This window comes from Oncorhynchus keta, chromosome 34, assembly GCF_023373465.1.
Source record: "Oncorhynchus keta strain PuntledgeMale-10-30-2019 chromosome 34, Oket_V2, whole genome shotgun sequence".
Lineage (NCBI taxonomy): Eukaryota > Metazoa > Chordata > Actinopteri > Salmoniformes > Salmonidae > Oncorhynchus > Oncorhynchus keta.
The window spans coordinates 34997761-35024642 of record NC_068454.1 but is presented as its reverse complement, the minus strand read 5'-3'; the positions used below and the strand labels follow the sequence as shown (position 1 = coordinate 35024642).

At 41.9% G+C, this 26882-nt stretch overlaps 2 protein-coding genes across 3 annotated transcripts in view; one reads left to right on the top strand and one right to left on the bottom strand.

Moving 5' to 3' along the window:
• The window catches only part of LOC127915103 (uncharacterized), a 407393-nt gene that overhangs the window by 238482 nt on the left and 142029 nt on the right, over positions 1–26882 (bottom strand). The window lies entirely within an intron of this gene.
• Positions 15408–26882, top strand: part of LOC118367003 (contactin-associated protein-like 5) — a 65236-nt gene continuing 53761 nt past the window's right edge. For both annotated transcript variants that reach the window (XM_052493736.1, XM_052493735.1), the window contains exon 1: positions 15408–15775. In XM_052493736.1, the coding sequence (XP_052349696.1) occupies positions 15691–15775 (85 nt within the window). In that variant the 5' untranslated portion in view covers positions 15408–15690. The remainder of the gene's footprint in view (positions 15776–26882) is intronic.

Genomic DNA, 26882 nt, shown 5'->3' with positions numbered 1-26882 from the left:
ATGAAGTTGGAATAATACTGTGAAATTGTGAAAATTATGGTAATGCCCTTTTAATGTAAGAGCTGTTTGAAAAGACCACCTGAAATTAAGCCTGTTTTGGAAGGATGGAGTTTGACCTGCCTGTTGACATCACCAGTTGGTAAATTACTCACTGGGCAAACACTGGTTCAAACAATGTTGTTTCCACGTGATTTTAACTGAAAACTTATTTGTGATCACAATGACTCAACATGGAAAACTGATTGGATTTGAAAAAAGTTATCAATATGAGGGAATTTAGTATTTTTGTTCACCCAACTTTGATCACAACTCAGGATATGACCCAGATGCAGACACAGGAGGCGGACCGTACAGTTATCAGATAATTTATTATAAACACGGTGCAGGCAAAGGGTAGGTTGAGGACAGGCAGAGGTTTGTGATCAGGTCAGAGTCAGGCAGGTACAGGACGGCAGGCAGGCTTGGGGTCAGGGCAGGCAGAATGGTCAGAACCGGGAAGAACAAGGAAACAGAACTTGAGAAACAGGAAGGCAGGAAAGCACGCTGGTAAGACCTGACAAGACAAGAAGAACTGGAAACAGAGAAACAGAGAACACAGGTATAAATAGACAGGGTCATAATGGGGCAGGTGGGCAACACCTGGAGGGGTGTGGAGACAAGCACAAAGACAGGTGAAACAGATCAGGGTGTGACAACTTTTAACATAAATCCATTGGCATGGTGAAATATTTCATTGATTTCCCATTGAATTCATGTTAGTTGACAATTGAACCAAATGTAAATCTAAACTAGTTGGTGAACTGATGTCTGTGTCCAGTAGGTAGTTAATATACCAATTAAAAAGAGAGTTCACAACCTGAAAATAACAGCTCATTCTTAGATTTTCCTTCCCCAATCAGACCACTCTGAGACAAAATTCTTGCTTGAGAAATCACACTAACCAGTTTTCCTTCCAACCTTTTCATTTGAGTAAAGTATAAAAGGATTACAAAAATGTCCCTACCGGCCTGATGGAAACAGCTAAGTTCTCTGTAAACGTACAAATTTAGACAAAATAAAATATGCTAGACAAGGTGGGATCTTTTTGTGTTGGTAAAATTAATTATGCGATTTATATATTTATATAATAACCATTATATTGAAGTAAACTTGGAGTCACGCGATGATATGTTGTGTGGTCCTCCAACTACGACTTGGGAAAGAATGTGGTTTATTAGACTGTAATGATGGATTTCACAAGTTGGTGAAAGTGCGGTGATTTCCAATAAATATCGAGAGTCTTATTCTGGAGACATGATGATCGATGCTTGGCTGCCATTTGACAAATGAAAATAATCTTGCTCAGTTGTCCATAATAATCTCATCATGTAGGTCAGCGGTCCCCAACCACCAGGCCTTGGACCGGTACCGACACATTCGCTACCGGGCCACACGGAAAGGATAAAAAAATATATATATATATTTTTTTTAATCTGTAAAATAAAATAATAATTATATAATTTTCTCACCACTCTAATTTCTCTGTCACACCCAGAACCGTTTCAGATTTTGAAGTTCAGTCAAGCTCGTGCCCCGAGGTCATCTCGGTCTGCGTGAGCTGTGTTGCCTGGCAACTTTGTACTAGCTAGCTACGTTGGCTGACATGAATAAAAACAAACAAACGTCGCAGGAGAGCTTCTTCGGAAGGGGTAAGGGAGATAAAAGGCCCAACGACGATGTCGATAATGCAAAGACAGCAGAGCCCGAGACTGCAAAAAACAACAACATCCTCATTCAATGGAAAATACGATGTTCTTCCTAAAATATGGCTTTATTGAGACAGGTTACTCTCATGCTCCAAGCCCCTGGTGCATTGTATGTGGAGATAGGCTATCTAACAAGGCTGTCCAGGGGGAGATCACTTGCCAGAGTGTTTGAGTGACGAGAGCCGCTACAGAGATTTCTTTCAGAAAAAAAGTCACCACTGGCAGCACATTTCAATGATGGGAATGGGTCGCATAACCCGCTTACCTGTGCGACACATTCAACCTACTCAACAAACTCAATCTGTCACTTCAGGGGAGAATGACAACTGTCTTTAATTAAGTTGGCAGATAAAGTGGCTGCATTCAAAGCCAAACAGGAACTGTGGAGACGGCAAGTGGACAGGAGCGTATTTGACATGTTCCAAACATTAGCTGGGATGTTGGGAGAGACTGAGACTGGGCCGTATTTCTCCCAGCTGCAGCGCAATCACCTAGGTTCGCTGTCAATGGAGTTCTAGATGTACTTTCCATCTCCCAAGGACCCACGAAATACGAATTAATGGATCCGCGACCCATTTGTGAATGTCCCAGGTGAAGCGTCCATGTCCGTGCAGAAAGAAGATCAACTCATTGAGGATACAAATGACGGTGGCCTTAAAAGTATGTTTGAGATAACTTAATCTCTGCCGACCTTCTGGATTAAAATCAAGGCTGAATATCCTGACATAGCCACAAATGCACTGAAAACATTGCTTCCATTTCCAATATCCTATCTCTGCGAAGTAGGGTTTTCCGCAATGACGGCCACAAAAACGAAATTACGGAGTAGACTGGACATAAGGAACATGGCACTGTCTTCCATCACCCCTAGATGGGACCGTCTTGTTGCTGGGAAACAAGCTCAGGGCTCCTCTGATTCAGCGACATGATGAGTTGCAATGTTTTTATTATATGGTCATTATATACATCAGCCCCCCCCCCCACCCCTGCACTGTATCTGCGAGCTGTTGTCTAGAACGCATGTGCCAAGACCAGCTTGGGCATGTTAACATTTTTTTTTTTTTTACAAAACCGTCAGTAGAGTTGAAAATGCGATGGAAACCCATTTAACTTGTGTTCTTTATTTAGTACATGGGAATTGAACCGCTAAATATATTTTGGTGCACTCCATTATCATGCACAACCTTTTATCCGCAACAGGTCAATTGGATGGAAACACATCTCTGGTGGTAAAATGCGCAAATTGTTTTTATGCAGATTTTTTAATATTCACATGAAAATCTGTCGCCAATTCGATGGAAACCTAGCTAGTAGAGTACTTAATTGTTACCCAGAAATAAAAATGACTGTATTGGACCTAATGAAAATACACTTGTCATTGACTTCTCCCAGTTTTCTCATAACATATTCTACTCAGTGATGATAAGCACTTCCGGATTTCCCATTTGGGCATTTGCCTGGGATTAAATGATTCAGATGAAAGTGAGGATGAAATGAATAGGCTTTTCACTGGGAAGAAAAGCTGTGAGAGAGCAATAAAGCAGGGTGGGACTTATAAAGTCAATGAAACAAGAAACATTATCTTTAGAAACGAGCTCCATAATCCGTGCAATTAAAATGAAATGGCTGACAATGACAGTTAGCTTTTTCCTTGTGCTACTGCAGCACTTCTCTTGGAAGAATCTCCCAGCAACTGTTTCCTTTGATATCGGAGTGGCTGCTGTGTTGCATGGTCCAGAAAAACACTGCAATGTAATCTAGTATGGTAAGTGGGACAGAGTGTAGACAATTACAATCACATTGGAGATAGTGCTCTGCTTGCACTGTGGCACAAAAGTGCTAGATGGGAAATATGCATGAAATCATGCCCAACATATGACTCTTGGGATTGTGTGAGGTTTGTGTGAGGTTGTCACGTGTGAAATATTTTCCCTACCTGAGAAGAACAGCAGGCACGATGGCCTCTGGGTTCAGGTCTCACAGATCACCTAGATCTCAGACACCTCACTGATTGTTGCATTCTCAGGTTTTCCTCTCCATCACATTACTCTTCTGTGAACATCCTCATATGCAGCTACTGTGGAGAATTTAATTTGGGAAACAGAAAGGATGCCCATAGTTTCACTCATATGGATGATAGATGAGGCTGAGATCTCAGATGCAAAAAAACTCTCATATTTAAGTTATTCTGATGATGACTCCCTTGAAAGATTGTTCTCTCACACAATCACAAGACCCAAGCAAGCAGAAAACATAATTTTATGTCTCTGGATGAGGGTACCATTTTAGAAGTTTACATAGTCGAAATAAGTATTTCTATGTTTTTCTGGCATATGTGCTATATTTTTTAGGATTATAATTTGTTAGTGTGAAAGGGTAATTATACAAACAGCTCACATTATTGTATTCTTTCTTGATTACACAATTTTTGTCATGTAATTAACCTAAACCTCAGCTTAATCCATCAAGCAGATACACTGCTGTCTGTCTTTTACATCCTGCTAAACTGATTAGACTCTCTTTGTTTTTTTTTCAGTGAGCTAATAAATGTATTTTGATCATAAAGTTATATTGTTTGCTTGGTAGCAATTGAAAATAAAGCCTTGTTTTCTTTTTGTCTGATGTATTGCGGGGATCTTGAAGCAATATTGGCATTTCCATATAAAAAGCCAAATAAGTGCTAACAAGTGAAGTTCATAAGAGCACCTTTGGTGTCAGAAGAGTCTACATGTTTTGAATTAAGGCATTCAGTATATACACTTTTTCAAACACTTTCACTCCTGAAAAGTAGGAATTAGCGAAGGCTTTGATATCTGGTCAAACAGATGGAAAAGGGATGTTAGAAAACATCTAGCAGACAAAGTCTTAAAAGGTATTAGAAATAAATCAAACTGATGTTTAAGTTAAGACCCCTGCTGACTAATATCAACATTTATATTTAGTTTTGCAGAAACAATTTGCCTTCTGTAAGTTGAAGAAATATTTCCTAGTGTCTTGTCATTCTGTTACCAAAGACCTGAATATATTTAAGATATTTTATCATTTCCCTGCCTCATGATGAGGGGAGATAATGAAAGTTTACAGAAGTAACAAGTAAAGGGAGACTTACTGATAACAATTTCATATATGATTCATTAAGTGATTAAAATGTGTCATTCTGTTACCATATCGGTAACAGAATTATCCCAAAATCTCTAACAGAATGAATGCAATGGAATTTTCTAGTATGGTAATTCATGGGTGTCACAAACCACAGTTGGGTCACCTGCTACTCTTTCTCCCTTCCACTAGCATACTGTGATGTTCAGCTATAACTGTTTTTCTTTCTCCTTCTGTCACGTGGTAGTCATAGCAAGATTGTGAAAACAGTCAACCCAGGACAACCCCTCCCTCTCTTTCTCCCTGTCTCTCGTCTCAATCTCTCCAGTTAATGTCACCTATCCCAGCTCTTACTGACCCATGAGGCCCCTTTCTTTCCATCTTCTGTAACCAGCCCTCTCAACCACTGAGCACCAACTGACACTAGACATCCATAGACATTGAAAAGTACTTGAAATTTGATCAGTCCAAATCTGATCTGTTTTAAAAGTTTTAACATCACAGTACAGTACAGTAGAGTACACTACAACAAAGAAAAGTAGAGTAGAGTAGAGTAAGTACAATACAGTACAGTTGCACACAGTAGAGTACCGTATAATTTACTATACTGTACTCCCCTCAACTGTACTGTACTATACTCTACTATGCTGTACTGTACCGTGCTGTACTGTAGTGTAGTGAACTCTACTATATGTACTCTGCTGTGCTGTGCTGACTGTGCTGTGCTCAGTGCTTAGTTTGTCAATGGGGAGGTGCCAGAACAAAAAGTGAGCATGAGAGGGGGTGACCTACTGTGGGGAGCTCTGAGGTACCTGAAAAAAAAATCACCTTTATAATAAAGCACTGCATGCTTATCATCGCATTTACGTAGAGTAAAGGGCACTTACAAAAATTGCTTACATAGGGAAACATTCTTGGTAGCCTAGTGTTCGGAAAAAATTGGGTCTTCAATAAACGCATTTCATGCATTTCTGTGTAATTTTACATGACTTCGCAGAATCTTTTTAATACAGCACAAATGATCGAAATGACAGGCTACTTTGACACTGACAAACTGAGAATCTGAGATCAATAAAAAATACTTTGTCTTGAAACCATCAATAGCCTAGGCCTAGGTGTGTGGAGAGACACATACTGTAGGCTACAATATAAGGTGGAAATTATAGTTCTAAAAATGCTTTCAAGTTTCACTGACTCACCTAATGATGCGCAGCTCAATCGCCGGTGATGGCTGATGTGTTCCTGCCAAAAAGCCTATCTCTCTCTTGTTGTACTTTGTAAAACAATATTTGGAAGTTGATCAAATATTTTGGTAGCCTTCAGCAGACAGATTAGAGTCTTCTATTTTCAGCAGGAGCCATTTGCTTTCCAACTAGTGTTTTCCCGGGATTGTATTTGAAATATTGTGAAAAGCATGTTTTTTCTGCATGCTGTTCACTGACAGATTTGCAGAGTGTTCTCGACTATAGGCTTTGCTACATACGACCTGGCTACATACAATCCACAGCTAGGCAATAACAAAAAATAAAAAAAAGCTATTCATCCTCTGTGGCAAAATTATCTGCCTTCTCATGGTGTAGTAGGCTATTCTGAATTATTTTATTTCTTTCTGAACAGACAGAAGAAATTCTATAGCTTTGGCAAATTGATTTAAATTCATCAGGGGTATTGCAGCTCCTCCAGAACCCTTCGCGTGTCTATGATTCTATAAGGAAATAAAAGATTAAGTGCAACGCTGGAGAGCTCAGAGTTACAGGATCATGTCTATCAGAGCAGAGAGAGGGAGAGATCAGTATGAGTCACAATGCACATAAAACCTAGAGGCCAAACAGGGAAATAGTTCCAACTGTTTGCCCACCATTGATTTTCCCCATAGGGGACTTTAGAAACCCTTAAAATAAGGTCTGTGTTTCAAGTAGGCTTACCCTGGTATGTCCTTTTGGTAACCGTGTACATCAATATATTTGCCTGTATTTGAAATGCTAATTAGCTGCTAATTTGGCTATCATAAAGAACTACAAATGTCATGATGATCTGGATGAGACTGCCAAACCGACTGCCAAAGGTAAGAATCTCTGGATTAACTATCTAATGTTAGCTAAATGTAATTATGAATAAATTGGCTACATTTATTTAAATGAACAATTTTGTGAACTGTTTTGTGCAAGTTTTAAATTGACAAAATACTGTACCTGTTAGCGTCAGCTAGAGATGACATGCACAAGCTTGCAGGGATTTGTCATTTTGCATGATTTCTACTTTGATGCTTAGCATTTTTGAACCTGAGAGTAAATGGAGCTGAATATAATGATAAAAGTAACCTTGTCTGAGAGAGATTTACATGGTTATCAAAACGTCACGCCAGGGTAAACCTAAACGAAACACAGCCCTTGTTTTAAGTGTTTCTAAAATCCCCTATTGAAAAAATGTATGATGGATAAACGATTGGAACTAGGTTTTATGGGTATTATGATACCTCCACAGTGGGGCTGTATTCTAGTTCTGTGAGAGATACAGGCGTGCTTCTCACACAGCCAAGGCTACACGTTGGTCTCAAGTCAGTGATCAAATTAAGCACTGACTCTACTGTGCTGTATTTTGATATCCAAAGTTATGAAAAATAGACGTCTATGATTGGTACAGATTTGGTCCGGTCCGGATCAACAACATTCAGTCTTGTTTGGGGGCAGAACTCATTATACTTTTAGAAAAAAGGGTTCCAAGAGGGTTCTTTGGCTGTTCCCATAGGATAACCCTTTTTGGTTCCAGGTAAAATCCTCCTATGGGGACACCCGAAGCACCCTTTAAGGTTGTAGATAGCACCTTTTTTGCAAAACAACCTCTCATTCAGCATCAACAAAACAAAGGAGATGATCGTGGACTTCAGGAAACAGCAGAGGGATCACCCCCCTATCCACATCGGGACAGCAGTGGAGAAGGTGGAAAGTTTTACGTTCCTCGCCATACACATCACGGACAAACTGAAATGGTCCACGCGCACAGACTGTGTGGTGAAGAAGGCACAACAGCACCTCTTCAACTTCAGGAGGCTGAAAAAATGTGGCTTGTCACCTAAAACCCTCACAAACCTTTACAGATGCACAATTGAGAGCATCCTGTTGGGGTGTATCACCGCCTGGGATGGCAACTGCACTGCCCACAACCCCAAGGCTCTCCAGAGTGTGGTGTGGTCTGCACAATGCATCACCGACAGCACTCAATGTCACAGGAAGGTCAAAAAGATCATTAAGGACAACAACCACCCGAGCCAGTGCTATTCACCCCGTTACCATCCAGAAAGCGAGGTCAATACAGGTGCATCAAACCTGGGACCGAGAGACTGAAAAACATCTTCTATCTCAAGGCCATCAGACTGTTAAACAGCCAACACAGAGAGGCTGCTGCCTACATACAGACTTGAAATCATTGGCCACTTTAATAAGTGGATCACAAGTCACTTTAATAATGCCACTTTAATAATGTTTACATGTCTTGCATTACTCATCTCACATGATATTTTACACAATCTATTGCATCTTGCCTATGCCGCTCTTTCATTGCTCATACATATATTTATATATATTCTTATTCCATTCCTTTACTTAGATTTGTGTGTATCAGGTAGTTCTTGTGGAATTGTTAGATTACATGTTAGATATTGCTGCATTGTCGGAACTACAAGCACAAGCATATCGCTACACTCGCAATAAATAACATCTGCTAACCATGTGTATGTGACCAATACAATTTTATTTCATTTGATTTGAATTGAACAACAGCCAGTGTGTAAAATAATACCCATTACCAAACATGCAAAGGAGGGTATTACATGTTCTACCTTTACGTACCTATTCAGAATTATATATTTCTGTATAGTACATAATGATACAAAAAAATATACAGTATGGCACATGGAAATCAAGAGAGGGTGGTCTACGGAGATAAAGTATGTGGGATGGGCTGAGAGTAGCTAAGGGGTGGGATTAAAAGCTCATGATCTGTAGTGGCTGGGGCCAAGAGAACATTGTATCATGTATGCCGCATATGTCTGAAGGCCATTTTGTGTGGTGTGTATATAGAATTGTGCTATGTACAGTATGTGAAATGTACGTAGCAAAATATCTGTAAAAACAAGAGGTTGTAGGAAAATAAATAATACATGTTTTATTGTTTTATATATGTGTTGAAATTATATATATATACTCTGTATACTATATATATATATATATATATATATATATATATATAGTATACAGTATACATAGTATATATATAATTTACATCTACACTGTGTTTGTGTAACATTTTCTGTGGAAATTGTTTAAAGAATTTTTACTTTGCAATCAATGGTTTTTGTTTGGCATACTTTTAAAGAGAAAAATCTGAGTCTCACTGTCATTCTGTTACAGTGGAATTGCCTATATCCGTGCTCCTCTTTCGTATTACCTAGAGAAGGATGGCAGATTTGTCATCCAATCATGGCTGCATTAGCCTTTTCAAATTAGCTCTAGTCTTCTTCCTTTGTTGAAGTACAGCATGAATGTTACAATGGGAGGGAGCTTCAATAACATTTACATTGAACTAATCCAATCTCCTCGAGAGGTAAATTCTTACTTTAGTAGTGGCTAACCTGGTCATTAGTTACTGAGAGCCAGCACAGGGGGATTGCAAATGTTCATAAACGCATGCCAAACATAATTTTCTGCTTTTCAGACATTGATCATTGTTTGGGTGTTTTGCCCATTTATTAGAAGAATAAATGGGAAACTGACGATCTCGTACAACACTGTGTAAAACTCCCTTTACAGAACAGCGCAAACTGGCCCTAACCAGAATAGAAAGAGAAGTGGGAGGCCCCGATGCACAAATGAGCAAGAGAAAAAGTACATTAGAGAGTCAGTCTAGTTTGAGAAATAGACACCTCTCATGTCCTCAACTGACAGCTTCATTAAATAGTACCCGCAAAACACAAGTCTCAACGTCAACAGTGAAGAGGCGACTCCGGGATACTGGCCTTCTAGGCAGAGTTCCTCTATCCAGTGTCTGTGTTCTTTTGCCCATCTTAATCTATTATTTTTATTGACCACTCTGAGATATGGCCAGCATCCCGGAGTCCTGATGAAGATCATCAAAGGTTAATGATTAATTGAATCGCTATTTCCGACTTTTGTGAGCTCTCTCCTTAGCTGGAAAATGACTGTGTGGTTTTTTGTGGCTAGGCACTGTCCTAACATAATCACATGTCGTGCTGTCGCCGTAAAGCCTTTTTGAAATCGGACACTGTGGTTGGATTGACAAGAAGGTTTTCTTTCAAATTGTGTGTAATACTTGTATGTTTGAGGAATTTAAATTATGAGATTTCTGTTGTTTGAATTTGGCGCCCTGCAATTTCACTGGCTGTTGTCGAGAAGGTATGTCGCACTGATGACAGTCCCCTCCCTCACAGATAAGCTCTTGCTTCTGGACTGGGTCGAGGTCCTCATTGCTCAGGACCACCACTGGTACCATTGGCGTCCTGGGTCCCTACCATAACATGGCCAAGGCTGTCCTCTCGTGCTACTTCTTCAACAGGTGCACGTGGTAAATCTGTTGGGGTTTCAGTCTCCCTGGCTGCCATACTCTGTAATTGACAAGTCCCAGCTTCTTGATCACCTCGTATGGCTGTGCCTTGTTGCCAGGAACTTACTTTCGGCCATGGGGATTAAGACCAACAACCTGTCCCCCACCTGGAATTCTCTAGGCTGGGCTCCTTGATTGTAGACCTGGGCTTGGGCACGTCAGGCACTGGCCATATGGCTGTCATCCGCTCCCTCATCGTCTCCATGTGCTCTACCACGTTGCGTAAGGGGATCAGTTGTGCTTCCCACACCTCCTTGGCGAGGTCCAGTCGGCCTTGTGATCTCCTCTCGCAGAGGAGTTTGAAAGGGGACAACCCAGTGGAGGACTGGGGTACTTCTCGGATTGAAAACATTAGGTGGGGAAATAGCTGGTCCCAGTTATTCCCGTCCTGCTCGATGACGTTCCGCAACATTTGTTTGAGTGTTTTATTGAACCGCTCGATGAGCCCATCCATCTGTGGGTGGAAGACAGATGTCCAGATCTGCTTGATCTGCAGGAGAGCACACAAATCTTTCATTAGGCGGGACATAAACGCAGTACGTTGGTCTGTCAGGATCTCATTCGGGATGTCCACCCGGCTAAAAAGGTGGAACAGCTCCCGAGCTATTCCCTTGGATATTGCCGCCCGTAGGGGAATGGCCTCGGGATACCGGGTGGCATAGTCTACTTTACCAGGATGTACCAGTGTCCTCGTGCTGTTTTTACCAGTGGGTTTTGTAAGTGTGCCTTTGGGGCAGTCATTTGACACTACGGGCAGCTGCGACAGTAATCTTCAATGGCCTTCCCCATCCCGGGCCAGTGGAACCAGGCGGCAATCCGTTCCCGGGTCTTCTCCATTCCCAGGTGCACCCCCAACAGGTGGGTGTGGGCCAGCTGAAGAACGGTTCCCACATACCGTCGGGGCAACAACAATACCTCTCGAAGTTCCCCCTTTTGGCGCGACACCTGATACAAAAGTTTATTCTTGATTTGGAAATGGGGGTATCGCCAGTCACTAACCCCCGGAAGTAGCTGTCCATCCACTGCTATTACTTGGGCTGCGGCGGCTTTCAAGTTAGGATCCCCCCACTGGGCAGTCCCGAATTGTCCCTTCAGTTGGCCCCCAGGGTCTGTCTCGACTGGCCCCTCGAAATCGAGGAGGGGGAGGCTGGGCTCTTCCTCTCGTGGTTCCCCAGGGTGGTCGGGTTCCGGCACCCCCTCTGACTCCGACTCCGGACCCTTAGATACAGATTGTTCAACTGTTTGCTTCCGGGCCGCACAGGCGATGGGTCGTCCTTGCTCTCATCTTCTGCCGGCTCTTACCTTCTTCCTCAGCTCGTGCCCCCACAAGGCCGCGAACAGCGGACAATCTTGTCCCATTAGGAGAGGTACCGGCAACTCTGGTACTGAACCCACCATTATCTGGCCTTTCCCTTGTGGTGTCACAATGTTGACCCATACGGTTGGATACCGATTTGTGTCCCCGTGAACACAGGAAATGGACACATCTCCCTACCATGTTCGGTATCCTGGTTCAGCAGGCTCATGGTTAAGAGGGTACCCAAACTTACAGAGTCTAATAGAGCTTCCGTGTCGTGTCCATCATCCTTCACCGGAACCATTGGTGCAGTTGATTCGTGGTGTGCCCAACAGGAGGGGACGCAGTTCACTGCATGACCCACCTCGCCTCCCGGCTTGCTGATGGCATCGACTCCACTCGAGCCGGGCAATTCCAGGCAATGTGCCCCCGGGCGCCACACTCAAAACATCTCCTTTGGTCTCCATCTACCTGGGGTCATCGGTAACGGGTCGGCCCTACCCCAGCCATCTCTCATGGTTTTGCGGTCCTTTGGCCCTGCCGACTGTCGGTTCGGGGTACACAGCAGTGGGGCTATCCTTCCGACTCCTCGAACGGGTCGCCGACTCGGCCCGGCTCCTACTCAGCAGGGCCTGAGTGTTCTGATTTGTCTCCACTGCTTCCAGGAGGCCCTCCAAGGTCTGGGGCATGCAATGACTCGCTGCCCTGTTCACGTCGTGGAGTAGTGCCCGTAGGAAGCGATCCAGGACCACTTTGTCTAGGATGGATACATCGGTTTGGAGCCATCCCCTGGTGACGTACAGTAGGTCGCTCATCTGGGCTCGTGGGGATGCGTCAGCTATGAACCTCCAGTTGTGGAATAGTTGAGCCCGATGGGGCAGGCTGTACCTGTAGCGGCTAAGTATCTTCCATTTGAGTCCGTTGTAGTTAGCTGCCTGTTCATCATTCAAGTCCCAATATGCCTTTTGGGCATTCCCAGAGAGGAACGGGGCCAGCAGACTGGCCCACTTCTGCCTTGGCCATCATTCCCGTAGTGCTGTCCAGCCAAACGTACAAAGGTAGGTTACGGTGTCGTCATCTTCTGTTAGCTTGATTAAAAACCTGTTTGGATGTGCTTCAGTAGACGCTCCTCCTTGTAGCTTCCTGATATCCTCAATGAGGAGGACATTTTGTAGCCGCTGTTGCTCCAGTGTTCCTTCCTGAACCACCTGTTGGGCTTGTTGGCCCGGATGAACTGAGCTATCAACTCGTCCATGTCAACCCTGATCTGACCACGTTATCAGAACGCCCTCATTCTCCACCACTTGTGGCAGACCAGGAGGTTGGGTCAAAACGTTTACACAGATCAGACACGGACAGAGTAGGATTAGCTCAGTTTCAAAGGTGTTTATTAAAATAATAGTCCAAATGAAAAGAATCTCTGGGATACCGTCTTCTGGGCTCTGGGTCTTGCTGTATCCTGTGGGGATCAAAAACTGAACTCCCTCCTGTTACCTCTGGTACCGTCCCCAACTATATGGGAGTCCTTTCCTCCCCCAGTCTCTCTCCTGTGCGCTGCCTTTCTGGCAGCTTTATGGGACTTGTACAGCTGGTGAGCAATCAGCTCTTGATTACTCACCAATCCCCAATCAGCCCCAATTAGTCCTGGCCGGAGAGCCCGTTGAGACCTTGCACGTCCAGCAGATGGAGCCATCGCCTCGTGATGTATACTCCGTCTGTCACCAGGCCTCGGCGAGTCTCCCCCTAGTGGCTGACCTGCTGTACGCCACTATATATATATATATATATATATATATATATATATATATATATATATATATATATATATATGATTTTATGCATGTTTTCTTCTTCACATTTTCAAACAGTCCATTTTCCGACAGGGCTATACATTTGGTTTTTTTTCTCCCCTGAGTAGTCTCGTTTCACTGCCAAAAATAAAATAAAACATCTAGTGTCGAAATAACAACACAATGTCAAATACATGTAGTCTCGTCAAATAATTAACATCCAATCACATTAACCGTTACTCTCTTGCGAGAATTCCACTAATGGTCCTTATGTAGCCAAATGTAGCTGCTGCTCATGCTGGTATCTGTACTGACGGCGCAAAAACCATGACAGGGAGACATAGTGGATTGTTAAAGCGCGTGCAAGCACTCATGGTGCTATTTGGGTACACTGCAGCATCCACCGAGAGGCTCTTGCTGCCAAGGAAATACCTGACAGCTTGAAAGATGTTTTGGACACTACCGTGAAAGTGGTTCACTTCCATAACAAGCGACCATGTAACGCTTTTACAACATAGGTGTGCTGGTTATCAATTGGCAAAGTATTGACACGTTTTTTTGAATTGAGAGTCGAGTTTAAAGTTTTCTTTACTGACCATAATTTGCACTTGTCTCAACACTTGCATGATGACGAGTTTCTCTCCTGACTGGCCTATCTGGGTGATGTTTTTTCTCACCTGAATGATCTGAATCTCGGATTACAGGGACTCTCCGCAACTATATTCAATGTGGGGGACAGAATTGAGGCTATAATTAAGAAGTTGGAGCTCTTCTCTGTCTGCATTAATAACAAGGACAACACACAAGTCTTTCAATTATTGTATGATTTTTTTTGTGTGCAAATGAACTCAAGCTTACGGACAATGTCAGAGGTGATATAGCGAAGCACCTGAGTGAGTTGGGTGCGCAATTCAGCAGGTACTTTCCCCAAAAGGATGACACAATCAACTGGATTCGTTATCCCATTCATGCCCCGCCTCCAGTCCACTTACGGATATTTGAACAAGAGAGCCTCATCGAAATTGCAACAAGCGTTTCTGGGAAAATGTTATTTAAATCAGAAGCCACTGCCAGATTTCTGGATTGTGGTGCCTTCAGAGTAACCTGCCTTGGCAAATTGTGATGTTAAGACACTGATGCCCTTTGCAATCACGTACCTATGTGAGAGTGGATTCTCGGCCCTTACTAGCATGAAAACTAAATACAGGCACAGAAAATGATTTGGAAAAGGATTTAAGACTGAGACTCTTTCCAATACAACCCAACATTGCAGAGTTATGTGCATCCTTTCAAGCACACCCTTCTCATTAACCTGTGGTGAGTTATTCACAAATTTCAATGAACAAATAAGGTTTTATATTTAAGTTAAATAAAGAGCAACATTATTGATTATTATTATATTGTTATTTGTGCCCTGGTTCTATAAGAGCTCTTTGTCACTTCCACGAGCTAGGTTGGGACAAAAACTCCCACTCATTCTTAAGTTAAATAAATGTATTGTGTGGCAGGCTTTCAATGATGACAAAAAAAAACAATAACATACAGCTTATCTGCTGCCGGGAGGAGAGAGAATTATCCATAAAACTTAACTTCCTCCTAAATTCCTTAATGTAATTTCCTCATCTTATTTTACCATACACAGATATATTTTAAACGGATTGCATCAAAAACAATATTTTTCTCCCCTCATAGCCTCTTACATACATTTTAATGTTGGCATACTCTTATCGAAATGAACATTCACTCATTTTGACTCGAGCTGTCCAGCTCCTTTGTTGCTGAAACGGTCTAGAGCGCAGCAAGAGGAGCAGCAAAACTAGTTACACTACTTTACAAAATCACACACACACACGCGCACATACTTCCAAGAAAAATACTAGAACTGCCATGACTTGAAACCAACTCATGAAATACTAGAGAGATATACGTTGAGAGAGGAGAGAAAGAGAAGGAGAGAGCACGAGAGAGAGATTCTACGGGCTGAGCATCTGTAAAGGACTGCTGACGGGGGAGTGGTTTACTTTTCCACTGGGCTTCAAACACACTGCATGATTCCGTCCGCGCTAGGGACATTTGAAGGCATCGCTTTCGTGAGATTTACTCTCTTCCTACAACACAAGGATATATCACAGTAGGGAGAATGGAATTGCGTAAGCTGTCTCGGTTATACATCTTCATTGTCTGTCTTTTGAGTGCCTCCAGCTCTGCGTCCGCCGCCAGTCACTGTGAGTATCAGAAGTTGCTTACCAGTACCACTGGTTTTGGAAATGAAACCGCGCGCGTTTTGTGACATGCTTTTTGCTGTAGTCTTATGACTCATATGGGTGAAAACATAGATGTACGCTGAAAATCCCGAAGAAGCAAAAGCCTAGTTAATAACGTTATAGCTATGTTTCTTTTTACAAGTAAATGTATAGGTGTAGGGCCGTGTGTTGCAACTATAACGTGAAACATTGGATTCCTTGTCTTTCTAGTGTAGCTTAAGATGACACTTTTTCGATTTGGCTATTGAAATATCAGTAAATTATATTCTATAACCTATAATTGCAGCATAATTAGCAGTAACATAATTTGGTGGACATTATATTCACCCCAGCATCGTTGGCATTTGTTGCTATCTCTGATATGTCGTATTAAATTAACATTCAATTGTCTTTGATTTGTTGTGCCAGCATCTGTTTAGTCCAGTTGTTTTGATGTTGTTGTCGCTAGTGGTCGTCCTTCCTCACCTGAGTTTTTAGGTGGAGGATAAGGGGTGTATTGTGCAAAATCGGTAACGATTTGTTATAACTCCGTATCAAACATGTTAAACAACTATATCATTGATTCGTGCATGATTCATTAAGTTATTGAAGGAAATTAACTTAAAATACTAATTGTTATCCAAAACATAGAGTTGATGGGTGGTTTTGAGACCTGGTACCTGTGAGATAGGCTTAAAAGCAGTTTATTCTAGTGATGTAACCCAGTGAACTGAGCTAAACTGACAGCTAGATTATTCATTTATGACCTTCTTGTGGTCACTCAAATGTATCCAGTGATCAGAATTGACATGCTGCTCAGAGATGAAATGGCTAGATTCTCCTAGAGGACAAGCAAATGGCCGTTCTCATATTTACCTTTGAGAAACAAAAGGAGAAGCCCAATATCCATCATGGGTGGTTTGTGTAGCCCCTGTGTCAGGTGACAGAGATAATGGCAGCCACATCCTCCCAGAGGAGCATGTCCTAATGCTCCTAGGTCTGGTGTCCCATGAAGGCTACCGGATCCGTTGCTTGCAAATATTCATAATTGATACTGAACATCTACTAAATAACCTATTTCATTCAATGATTTCCAGCATATGCTGCTGGGCCCGTGGGCCTGTAATCTTAGTGCTATTCAAATGGTTCACAGTGAAGTTCAGCAGGTGGTTCGACTTGCTTTATCATTTGCCTTATCTTATTTTCATAAAGGCCAAAGTGTGGTGCTTGAAAGGGAAAGTTTCCAGCTGGGAGTGAAATTATGATTTTGAAAGTTGCTTTTGGATGAAAACAGCGGGGGCTTTCATTGCCAGAGCTGTCTCTTGACATCACTCACTTCACCATGCCTCTGTGGGTGGAATATTGCTCCAGGTTTACAGTAATATTATCACAGCTACTATAGCCCACAATATTATGCACATACTTATATTGCTAACAGTATAAACAGTCACACGGACAACACCATACTAACTTTTATTTGCTTGGATTTTCCGTTCGGTTTCTGATTGTATTCTCTTTTTGACCAGACCTTTCAGAGTAAACATACATATATCCCATAGCAGAGGCACTTACTGAAGTACATTTGGTAAAGTACTGTACCATCCCACATTGCAGCAAAGATGACAGCATCATATTGATGCATGCATGTGTAAAAGCGGTCCTGAATCCTCACCATATTCTACTAGCTGATTAATGCAACGCAGGCACTCACTCAGTCTCTAGAATGGAAGGAACTTGTAGAGATTCATAAAAGGGTGATGTATTCATCAAGAGATAAATGAGGCAGAACACCGCAGTAGGGAGCTCCCACCTCCTCCAATGTGTAGACTGAAGTCTCCAGTATTTGTATAAAACAATCTAATAAATTGTAAACCTTTATTTAACTAGGCAAGTCAGTATGGAGAAAGAGCTCAGCTAGCTAGAGCCTGGGACATCCAAACCGGCAGAGGCAATGAGTATTCGAAAGTACATCACATGAATGGGTCGATGTACAGTGCATACTGTATGTAATAACATGGAAAGGCCATGGCACACAGTAGAAGTAAAATGAGATGTTAGTCACTACACTACACTATCCAATGAAATGTTTTCCCTTCTCGATAATGGTTCTGGATTTCCTTAACATATCTGACTTTGCGTAATGGTCCAATTATGGTAATTGATTAGACAGTATAGTGCTGTCATTACTGTTGCTGGTAGTGGATCAGAGATGGACAGCACACCTGCAGTTAAATATGGAAAGATAATATTAGTCTATCTCCCCAGTGGTATGGTGGATGGCATACAGCAAAACAGATTGACATTCAACAAAATATCCAAATGAAAGGGCACCTACTGATAAAGACAGCAGCATCTTATGAGCTACTCTGATGATAGGGTTATTGAATGTGTGACTTGGGGCTGGTACAGTCCTAAAGGCAAAGGTGCTCTCATCCATGTTCTGCTTTGTTCATTGTGTGGATCTACACACAAAGCCAAGAATCACATAGCCAATATGACGTCTATGAATCAGGTTGATTACAATAGATTTTCTTTTCAGGACGCCTTATTCATAGAGATTCCTACATGTTTCCCAGAAGTTAGGGTTCAATTACTACATGGTTAATTAAGTGAAACGTGTTTCTCTGTCTTTTGTTCTATTTAGTGTGGATGGCTGGATGTGGATGGATGGGGCTGTTTTGCACTTCCTTTCATGTGTGACTTCGAGGAGCATGTTGTTAATTTAAAATGCCAAGAAAAAAAGACTGTGGTTCTGTGGTTCTTTCAAGGTGTTGACGATCATCACATTAGAATGCAGTTCTTGGCAACCTCCGGTTTGTGCTATAGACGGAGGGGGGGGGGTACGTTTGGTACAGGAGTCAACAGTTAACTCACCCTTCAATGTAGCCTAATGTATTTAGAGATAGTATGGTCGAGGAGTATGCCTTGTTAAGCTAATGAATGAAGAAAGGGGTATGGCAGTATTAAACCAATGATATACTTACTGTATGTTGGAATATCTCCCTAGTTGTTGCTATGGTACACCCCATTATGTAAAAGTATTTTTGTAAGGTGTTGTTTTTTGCTCCCCTACCATACACTTGTGCTTGTTCATGTTATCGCCCCACAGCCACACGTAATATACTGTATGTGCTGAATACCGTAGGGAGAATGAAGCCTATTTTATCACTGTATTTAACCTTTATTTTGACAAGGAGTCAGTGCTGAGACCAAGGTCTCTTTTCCAGGTGAGCCCTGTATAGCACCACAATACACTTCAAAATGCACATTCATATACACAATAAAATACATGTTACTATACACAACAATATACTAAGAAACAGAAGCATTTCTCAATAAAAATCATTCCACACGTAAGTTCCAAGGAAATTATAGGCTATTTTACCTAACTCGCGAGACACCAAGGAGTCTCCAGAGTTAACCAACCTTGTGAACGGGTTTGATAACATGTCATTTTAAGTCTTAACAGTGATGTTAAGTAAGTTGGAAGTTTGAGGAGCAGGGCTTTGTAAACAAAAAAGACCACGATGATGTGATCTACGTGACTTCAAAGAAGTCCAGTCAACCTTTTGGTAAAGAATACAGAAATGACTAATAAAACTGTCTCCTGTGATAAAACGAAGGGCACTACAAAAAAACGTAATCCAAGGTTTTAAGAGTAGAGGCAGCTGCATTTTGATAAACAGTATCACCATAATAAAGAACAGGTGGGTTGACTGCCCAACCTGCTTCCTGTTGACTGGAGAGAGACAAGATCTATTAAATAAAAAAATGCACTTCTTAACAAGCTCAGTCATGTTTTTTTTTAAACAATAAATCATTGTCAGTCAAAATACCAAGGTATTTGCATCTTGAATGCATCACCAAAGTTTTTCTGCAGCCTGTGTGTTCACCTAAAATCATGTGACCAGGATGTGCAACAATTGTATTATCTTTGGATTGTTTATGATACATATATTTGGTCTGGACAGAGGAGAGCTAACTGGTATTGTGCAATGCTAAAACCAAACCCCCCAAAAAACGAACAATATATGATATAAGGCTATTTAGAGCAATAATATATTGCCCCCCCCTGGGAGAGGAAAAATCTATTTGATGAATGTGGCGCCGGTGGAGGCCTTTGCATTTCCAATCGTATCGCTCTCACACTGATGGTACACCATTCCCGATCTATAGAGTGCAATGAATATGCTACAAATAGCTGTATAGTCCGTAAGTTCCATCTTCTATTTATTTCTGGTGTTACTGGCAAAGGATTGCTAAGGATTACAAGTGACCACTTACTATTGACCGTGCCGATAAGAGAATACTGGTGCTATGCAGGGCTTTGACTGCGTGATAAGAATAACCAGGTAATGTTTCCGTACTTTCCATCTCCAAAGTAGACTGAGCAGACAGGAAGCAGAGTTTAAACTTGGGAATACCGCCAGACATTTTCTGTCAGTAGCTATTACTCTGTAACTCCTCATTTCTGTGAGAAGGAATCTCATACACATAGTTTTCAATTGATGATCCAGGGCTTGATGATACAGGTGGATCCTGCAAACGTTTTGAGCAGGACTCATGATTGAGCCAGACAGGTAGCTATTGCAGCATAGCTTCTGTAACAATATGACCAAATTAGTACATCTGGGGTTGGGAATTGATGTTCTGAAAGCGAACAGTCAAACATGTATCTAATCTGAAACCTGCTGTCTTTATTTTGACCATCTTTGGACAGCTTTTAAATGTATTTCTACAGAAAGTATTGTATGAGTTATTTCCCAGTTCTAATGAAGGTGAGCCTTCAACACTTAATCTGCATGTATTTAAATGTAAGCGGGCTTGGTGACATTTCCACAGGCAGGCGAGAGGATGGCCGTATCAGGACCACCATCTGGGGCTGCTTGGATATGGAAGCCAAGCTGTCATTTTTGTCCAATGGGAGTCTCTCTTTGCCAATCTAGTATTCACCAGGGGCTAATCAGCCAGTAACCTATGGTTTCTTTGCATAGTGTCACATAGTGTTGGCTAATGGTGAGTTCAATGTGGGGTAGTGTATCACACAGAGGTGACACAACCAGAAAGACTAATCAGAAAGTGATATGTATCAAAAGAGCAGCTGCACCGCCATCTATGCCAACTTGATAATGATATGAAAAATGAACAGAGTTGTTGACAATGTTTCACAGTATGTGTTACTTCTCCTTTGTGCCTTGATTGAGAATTCTCACCAGCAGTGTAAAATCTCTTGAAGTTATGAAGTGAGTGATATTCACGTGATCGCTCGGTCTGCAAGTAAACCTAAACATATCAGCCTTCAGATCAGTTATCAACACTTTCTCTCTAAACTATGTTTTGCTGCTCACTCTATCAGACACATTATTGGAAATTAAGTGCTACAGTACAGTGCTGTGTTTCTCAATCACACGTATCGACCGGCACTTCCTCAAATTCAGCCTGCGTCTGTAGCTAATTGTCAAACGATACCTCAGCCATACTCAATGTTTCTGCCTGAACAGAGATGAGATGGGACCAGTCTATAAATACATGTGAGGTATCGTATTCTGCTTTATCGATACTACCAGGAGGTATACATCCATTCTTTACTGGATCATGTCATTGTTCCTCTGGATCCTTTTGGAGTGATGCATCGTGGGTAGACAGGGCGGTAGACGCTGCCTGCTGTGCCTAGCACACAGGAAGCTCATTTGAGCATCTTTGTCTTCTTCAAGTCTCTCCATATAGTTCCATAGAGATAATAATGGATTTAGGATTTAAGGATCTTATTTGGATAGCCATTAGCTGTTGCAAAAGCTGTTTTTTCTTCCGTTTAGTCTCAGAATTTAAACAGCTCCACAACTTCTGCTCTGACCATGCTGCTAGTCTTCGGCAGGTGCGCTGGGGCCTGAAACAGAGCTAAAAATATTCCAGCCGCATACGCTACAAAAGGCAGTTTGTTGGCGTAATTGAGCTTGATTTCTTCGTGGAGCGCTGTTTGTTTAGCACAAAGACTAGGAGGGGATGCTGGCTAATGAGCAGTGTGAGGGATGGAAGTCAACTCAGGGGCCTTTGTGTTGTAAAAAGTTGTTGCACATTTTGAAGAGAGCAAGTTAGGTGAAGTAGATTGGGTTTGAAAGTCACGTTTGAGATCTAGCCAAAAGCTTGAATAAATATAGTGTGGAAAGCAGAATCAAGGGCAGTATTTTGTGGATTTGAATGAGCTAAATCTGGCCATCAAATTTGACTGGATAATGTGGTTGTTTTTCCAAAACTGACAATAAAACTCCTAAATTACATTTGGTTTTGTACTCTAATGTGCAGTCATATTGATGTTTTCAACCTCGAAATAGCCTAACTTCCTTCCACTTGAATAGTCTTCCCACTAAATTAAGTATGGGTCATTGTGTTACATGACAAAAATATGTTCTTTATGGGCCTTGAGGAAGTGTATAGGCCAAGGAGAAAAAAGAGAGCTCACAGTGTGCATCTAAATGTGTTCACAGCCATCTATCTTCCCATGCATCACTGGATGATGGCACACCTTGGGGAACAGAGGGAAGTGGAAGGGAGTGCAGCTTCTTTTCCTTTTTAAAATCCCAAACACAATCACTGATAACCCCAGCTATGTTCTACTAGCCTGGAGGTGTCAAGATGTCTCTCACTGGTGTGGATACTAAAATCACAGTGTCGCTATACCCTGTCAGGATCTACTGTACAAGCTATGAGTTTATAGAAAGGGCTGGCTCCTGGTTCAGCTTTCTTTTCCAACTTTGTTTGTGTTTGTTTCTGTTCATCTCTGTGTGTGTTTGTGTGTGTGTGAGAGTGTGTGTGCGTGTGTGTGTGTGTGTGTGTCTGCTTATGGGAGTGAGTGTTTAAGATTTAAGCCCAAGCACTTTGCATAGCGAGTGTGCCGTGGCACGATCACATTCATAGCTAGGATAGATTTTCAATTATCCCAAGGCAAGGAGGCACTGAGCAGAGCAGTACAGCTTTGCAGGCAAATCATCCTCTACCCATAATTCTTCCTGATTGACAGCCCAGCTATTGGCTCGGTGCCAAATAACTGGATGGAGGCTATAAACAAAAACACTGTTCATAAAACACACATTTTATAAGTGAGCTACTGTAATTGTCTTTGTATTCAGGGGCCTCTTAGAGTTATGTCCTTGCCGATTGCTTTACGTTATATGCTGCTGTGACACAAACATATGATTGGTGTACCCTTTCCACTGTACAAAGGTCTCATAGGTGTGTTAAGATTTGGTGTAACCATCAGATGAAATGGAGCAGGTACTTTTACAGAAGTGAAAGACTAACCTGACATTGATGAAGATGTTTGTGAGAAGGCCGTCAGGATCAAAGGTGCTTGCTTTGTTTCAAAGTGGTTGCATGATCCCCAGAGTCTGATGGGTTGTGTGAGAGATGGAGAGATGGATAGATATAAATAGAAAGAGATAGACAGAGACATGCTTAGAGTGCTTAAGTAGTGGGCAGGGATGATTAAAACATTTTACTACACTGGGCTAAATCAGAGATGTAATGTATTACATGTTGAGGTTGCATCGCAATATTACACTTTATATACGTCACAAAATAATGAAATATAACATAACCATCTGACCAAGTTTTTTTTTAAATTATGTTTATTCTTTATGAAATTAGGAACAATAGGAATTACATCCCACCCATGAGGCCATTAGAGGCGATTTGGTCATTTGACTGCAGGAAACGTCAGCTAAATGGCATATATATATATATATATATATATATATATATATATATATATATATATATATATATAATGGCTACAATGTAATGTAAGGATTTTCACTAGAAACAGAAAACATATTTGCCACACAATGTTTAATAACATTAGGATAAAAACGTATGATTCCTTGTGAAATGATGGGATATTTCTCAAAAGTTGGGCATCTGTGGCTATATTGCTGCATGTATATATAAGCTGTTTTTTTAAATGATATCTATATCCTTTAAAAAAAACAGCTTGATCCACTTGAGTCAATCTGTAAATCAACATTTAGAGACATCTGCTGGCAAGTGATATAAGTGCAGTCAATTCAGGTCAGCTGAAATGTGGTGGGCTGTCTGTCCTCAAAGATACTTCCAAAGTGTCGCAAACAGGCTCCTGCTGTCATTTTCAACATGAAGTTGTTGTCTACCAGATGAATGTTCATTAGTTACTGCAGATGTTTCCAGGATAAATTCAACATGGAGTGGATGGAATCCAAAAGAAAATGATGGAAAGAGAGAAATCGATGAATGAGTCACTGATGGAGAGTGTACAGTGATCATTGTAATCAAGATGTTGCCAGTTATTTTTATGTCCTGGGATCCTCTTTAGCAGCCACACAGTGATGCTCCAGAAGCCACACTGCTCAGTGGAAACAACAAAGGAGAGTTGTGGTGCAGTAACTAGCTAAGTGAATGAGCTCCACCCCACTCACTGCTCTTATTGGGGCCTGGCAGGCAGGGCTGGATCAGTGGAAGATGAGGCCGACAAGTTCAGATCACTGACCTCTTAATCTCCTTCTGCCTGGTGGAAGTGATCTAATCTGATGGATTAGGAGGAACACTACTGACACTCGCACGTGCACACACACACACACACACACACACACACACACACACACACACACACACACACACACACACACACACACACACACACACACACACACACACACACACACACACACACACACACACACACACAAACACATAGGGCTGCCTAGGGTACTGTGGATTCTACTGTCCTCTTTTTAGGGGTCACTGCTTGAGTTAATGGACTGCTGGGGAGAGATGGGGAGAGATTTGTGGAGTGGTTAAGTGAGGCAGCCCCGCTATTTTAGCAGTACTTGCATTTAGACCCCATACCGTGCTGCGCTTGCAGACACAAACATAATTTTCCATAAAATTGCGAACAATAAGTGATCATATATTTCACCTGGTTTCATCTGGTCAGTCTGTCATCCTAATGTTTTGTACACTCAGTGTATACTGTATATTATTTACATATATATATATATATATATATATACAGTGGGGGAAACAAGTATTTGATACACTGCCGATTTTGCAGGTTTTCCTACTTACAAAGCATGTAGAGGTCTGTATTTTTTATCATAGGTACATTTCAACTGTGAGAGATGGAATCTAAAACAAAAATCCATAAAATCACATGTATGATTTTTAAGTAATTAATTAGCATTTTATTGCATGACATAATTATTTGATCACCTACCAACCAGTAAGAATTCCGGCTCTCACAGACCTGTTAGTTTTTCTTTAAGAAGTCCTCCTGTTCTCCACTCATTACCTGTATTAACTGCACCTGTTTGAACTCGTTACCTGTATAAAAGACACCTGTCCACACACTCAATCAAACAGACTCCAACCTCTCCACGATGGCCAAGACCAGAGAGCTGTGTAAGGACATCAGGGATCAAATTGTAGACCTGCACAAGGCTGGGATTGGCTGCAGGACAATAGGCAAGCAGCTTGGTGAGAAGACAACTTCTGTTGTCGCAATTATTAGAAAATGGGAGAAGTTTAAGATGACGGTCAATCAACCTCGGTCAGGTGCTCCATGCAAGGTCTCACCTCGTGGGACATCAATGATCATGAGAAAGGTGAGGGATCAGCCCAGAACTACACGGCAGGACCTGGTCAATGACCTGAAGAGAGCTGGGACCACAGTCTCAAAGAAAACCATTAGTAACACACTACGCCATCATGGATTGAAATCCTGCAGCGCACGCAAGGTCCCCCTGCTCAAGCCAGCGCATGTCCAGGCCCATCTGAAGTTTGCCAATGACCATCTGGAGGATCCAGAGGAGGAATGGGAGAAGGTCATGTGGTCTGATGAGACAAAAATAGAGCTTTTTGATCTAAACTCCACTCGCCGTGTTAGGAGGAAGAAGAAGGATGAGTACAACCCCAAGAATGCCATCCCAACCGTGAAGCATGGAGGTGGATACATCATTCTTTGGGGATGCTTTTCTGCAAAGGGGACAGGACGACTGCACCGCATTGACGGGAGGATGGATGGGGCCATGTATCGCGAGATCTTGGCCAACAACCTCCTTCACTCAGTAAGAGCATTGAAGATGGGTAGTGGCTGGGTCTTCCAGCATGACAACGACCCGAAACACACAGCCAGGGCAACTAAGGAGTGGCTCCGTAAGAAGCATCTCAAGGTCCTGGAGTGGCCTAGCCAGTCTCCAGACCTGAACCCAATAGAAAATCTTTGGAGGGAGCTGTAAGTCCGTATTGCCCAGCGACAGCCCCGAAACCTGAAGGATCTGGAGAAGGTCTGTATGGAGCAGTGGGACAAAATCCCTGCTGCAGTGTGTGCAAACCTGGTCAAGAACGACAGGAAACGTATGATCTCTGTAATTGCAAACAAAGGTTTCTGTACCAAATATTAAGTTCTGCTTTTCTGATGTATCAAATACTTATGTCTCGATACTTACTTATTAATGCAAATTAATTACTTAAAATTCATACAATGTGATTTTCTGGATTTTTGTTTTAAAAATTACAGACTTCTACATGCTTTGTAAGTAGGAAAACCTACAAAATCGGCAGTGTATCAAATACTTGTTCTCCCCACTGTGTGTATATATATATATACTGCTCAAAAAATAAAGGGAACACTTAAACAACACAATGTAACTCCAAGTCAATCACACTTCTGTGAAATCAAACTGTCCACTTAGGAAGCAACACTGATTGACAGTACATTTCACATGCTGTTGTGCAAATGGAATAGACAACAGGTGGAAATTATAGGCAATTAGCAAGACACCCCCAATAAAGGAGTGGTTCTGCAGGTGGTGACCACAGACCACTTCTCAGTTCCTATACTTCCTGGATGATGTTTTGGTCACTTTTGAATGCTGGCGGTGCTTTCACTCTAGTGGTAGCATGAGACGGAGTCTACAACCCACACAAGTGGCTCAGGTAGTGCAGCTCATCCAGGATGGCACATCAATGCGAGCTGTGGCAAGAAGGTTTGCTGTGTCTGTCAGCATAGTGTCCAGAGCATGGAGGCGCTACCAGGAGACAGGCCAGTACATCAGGAGAC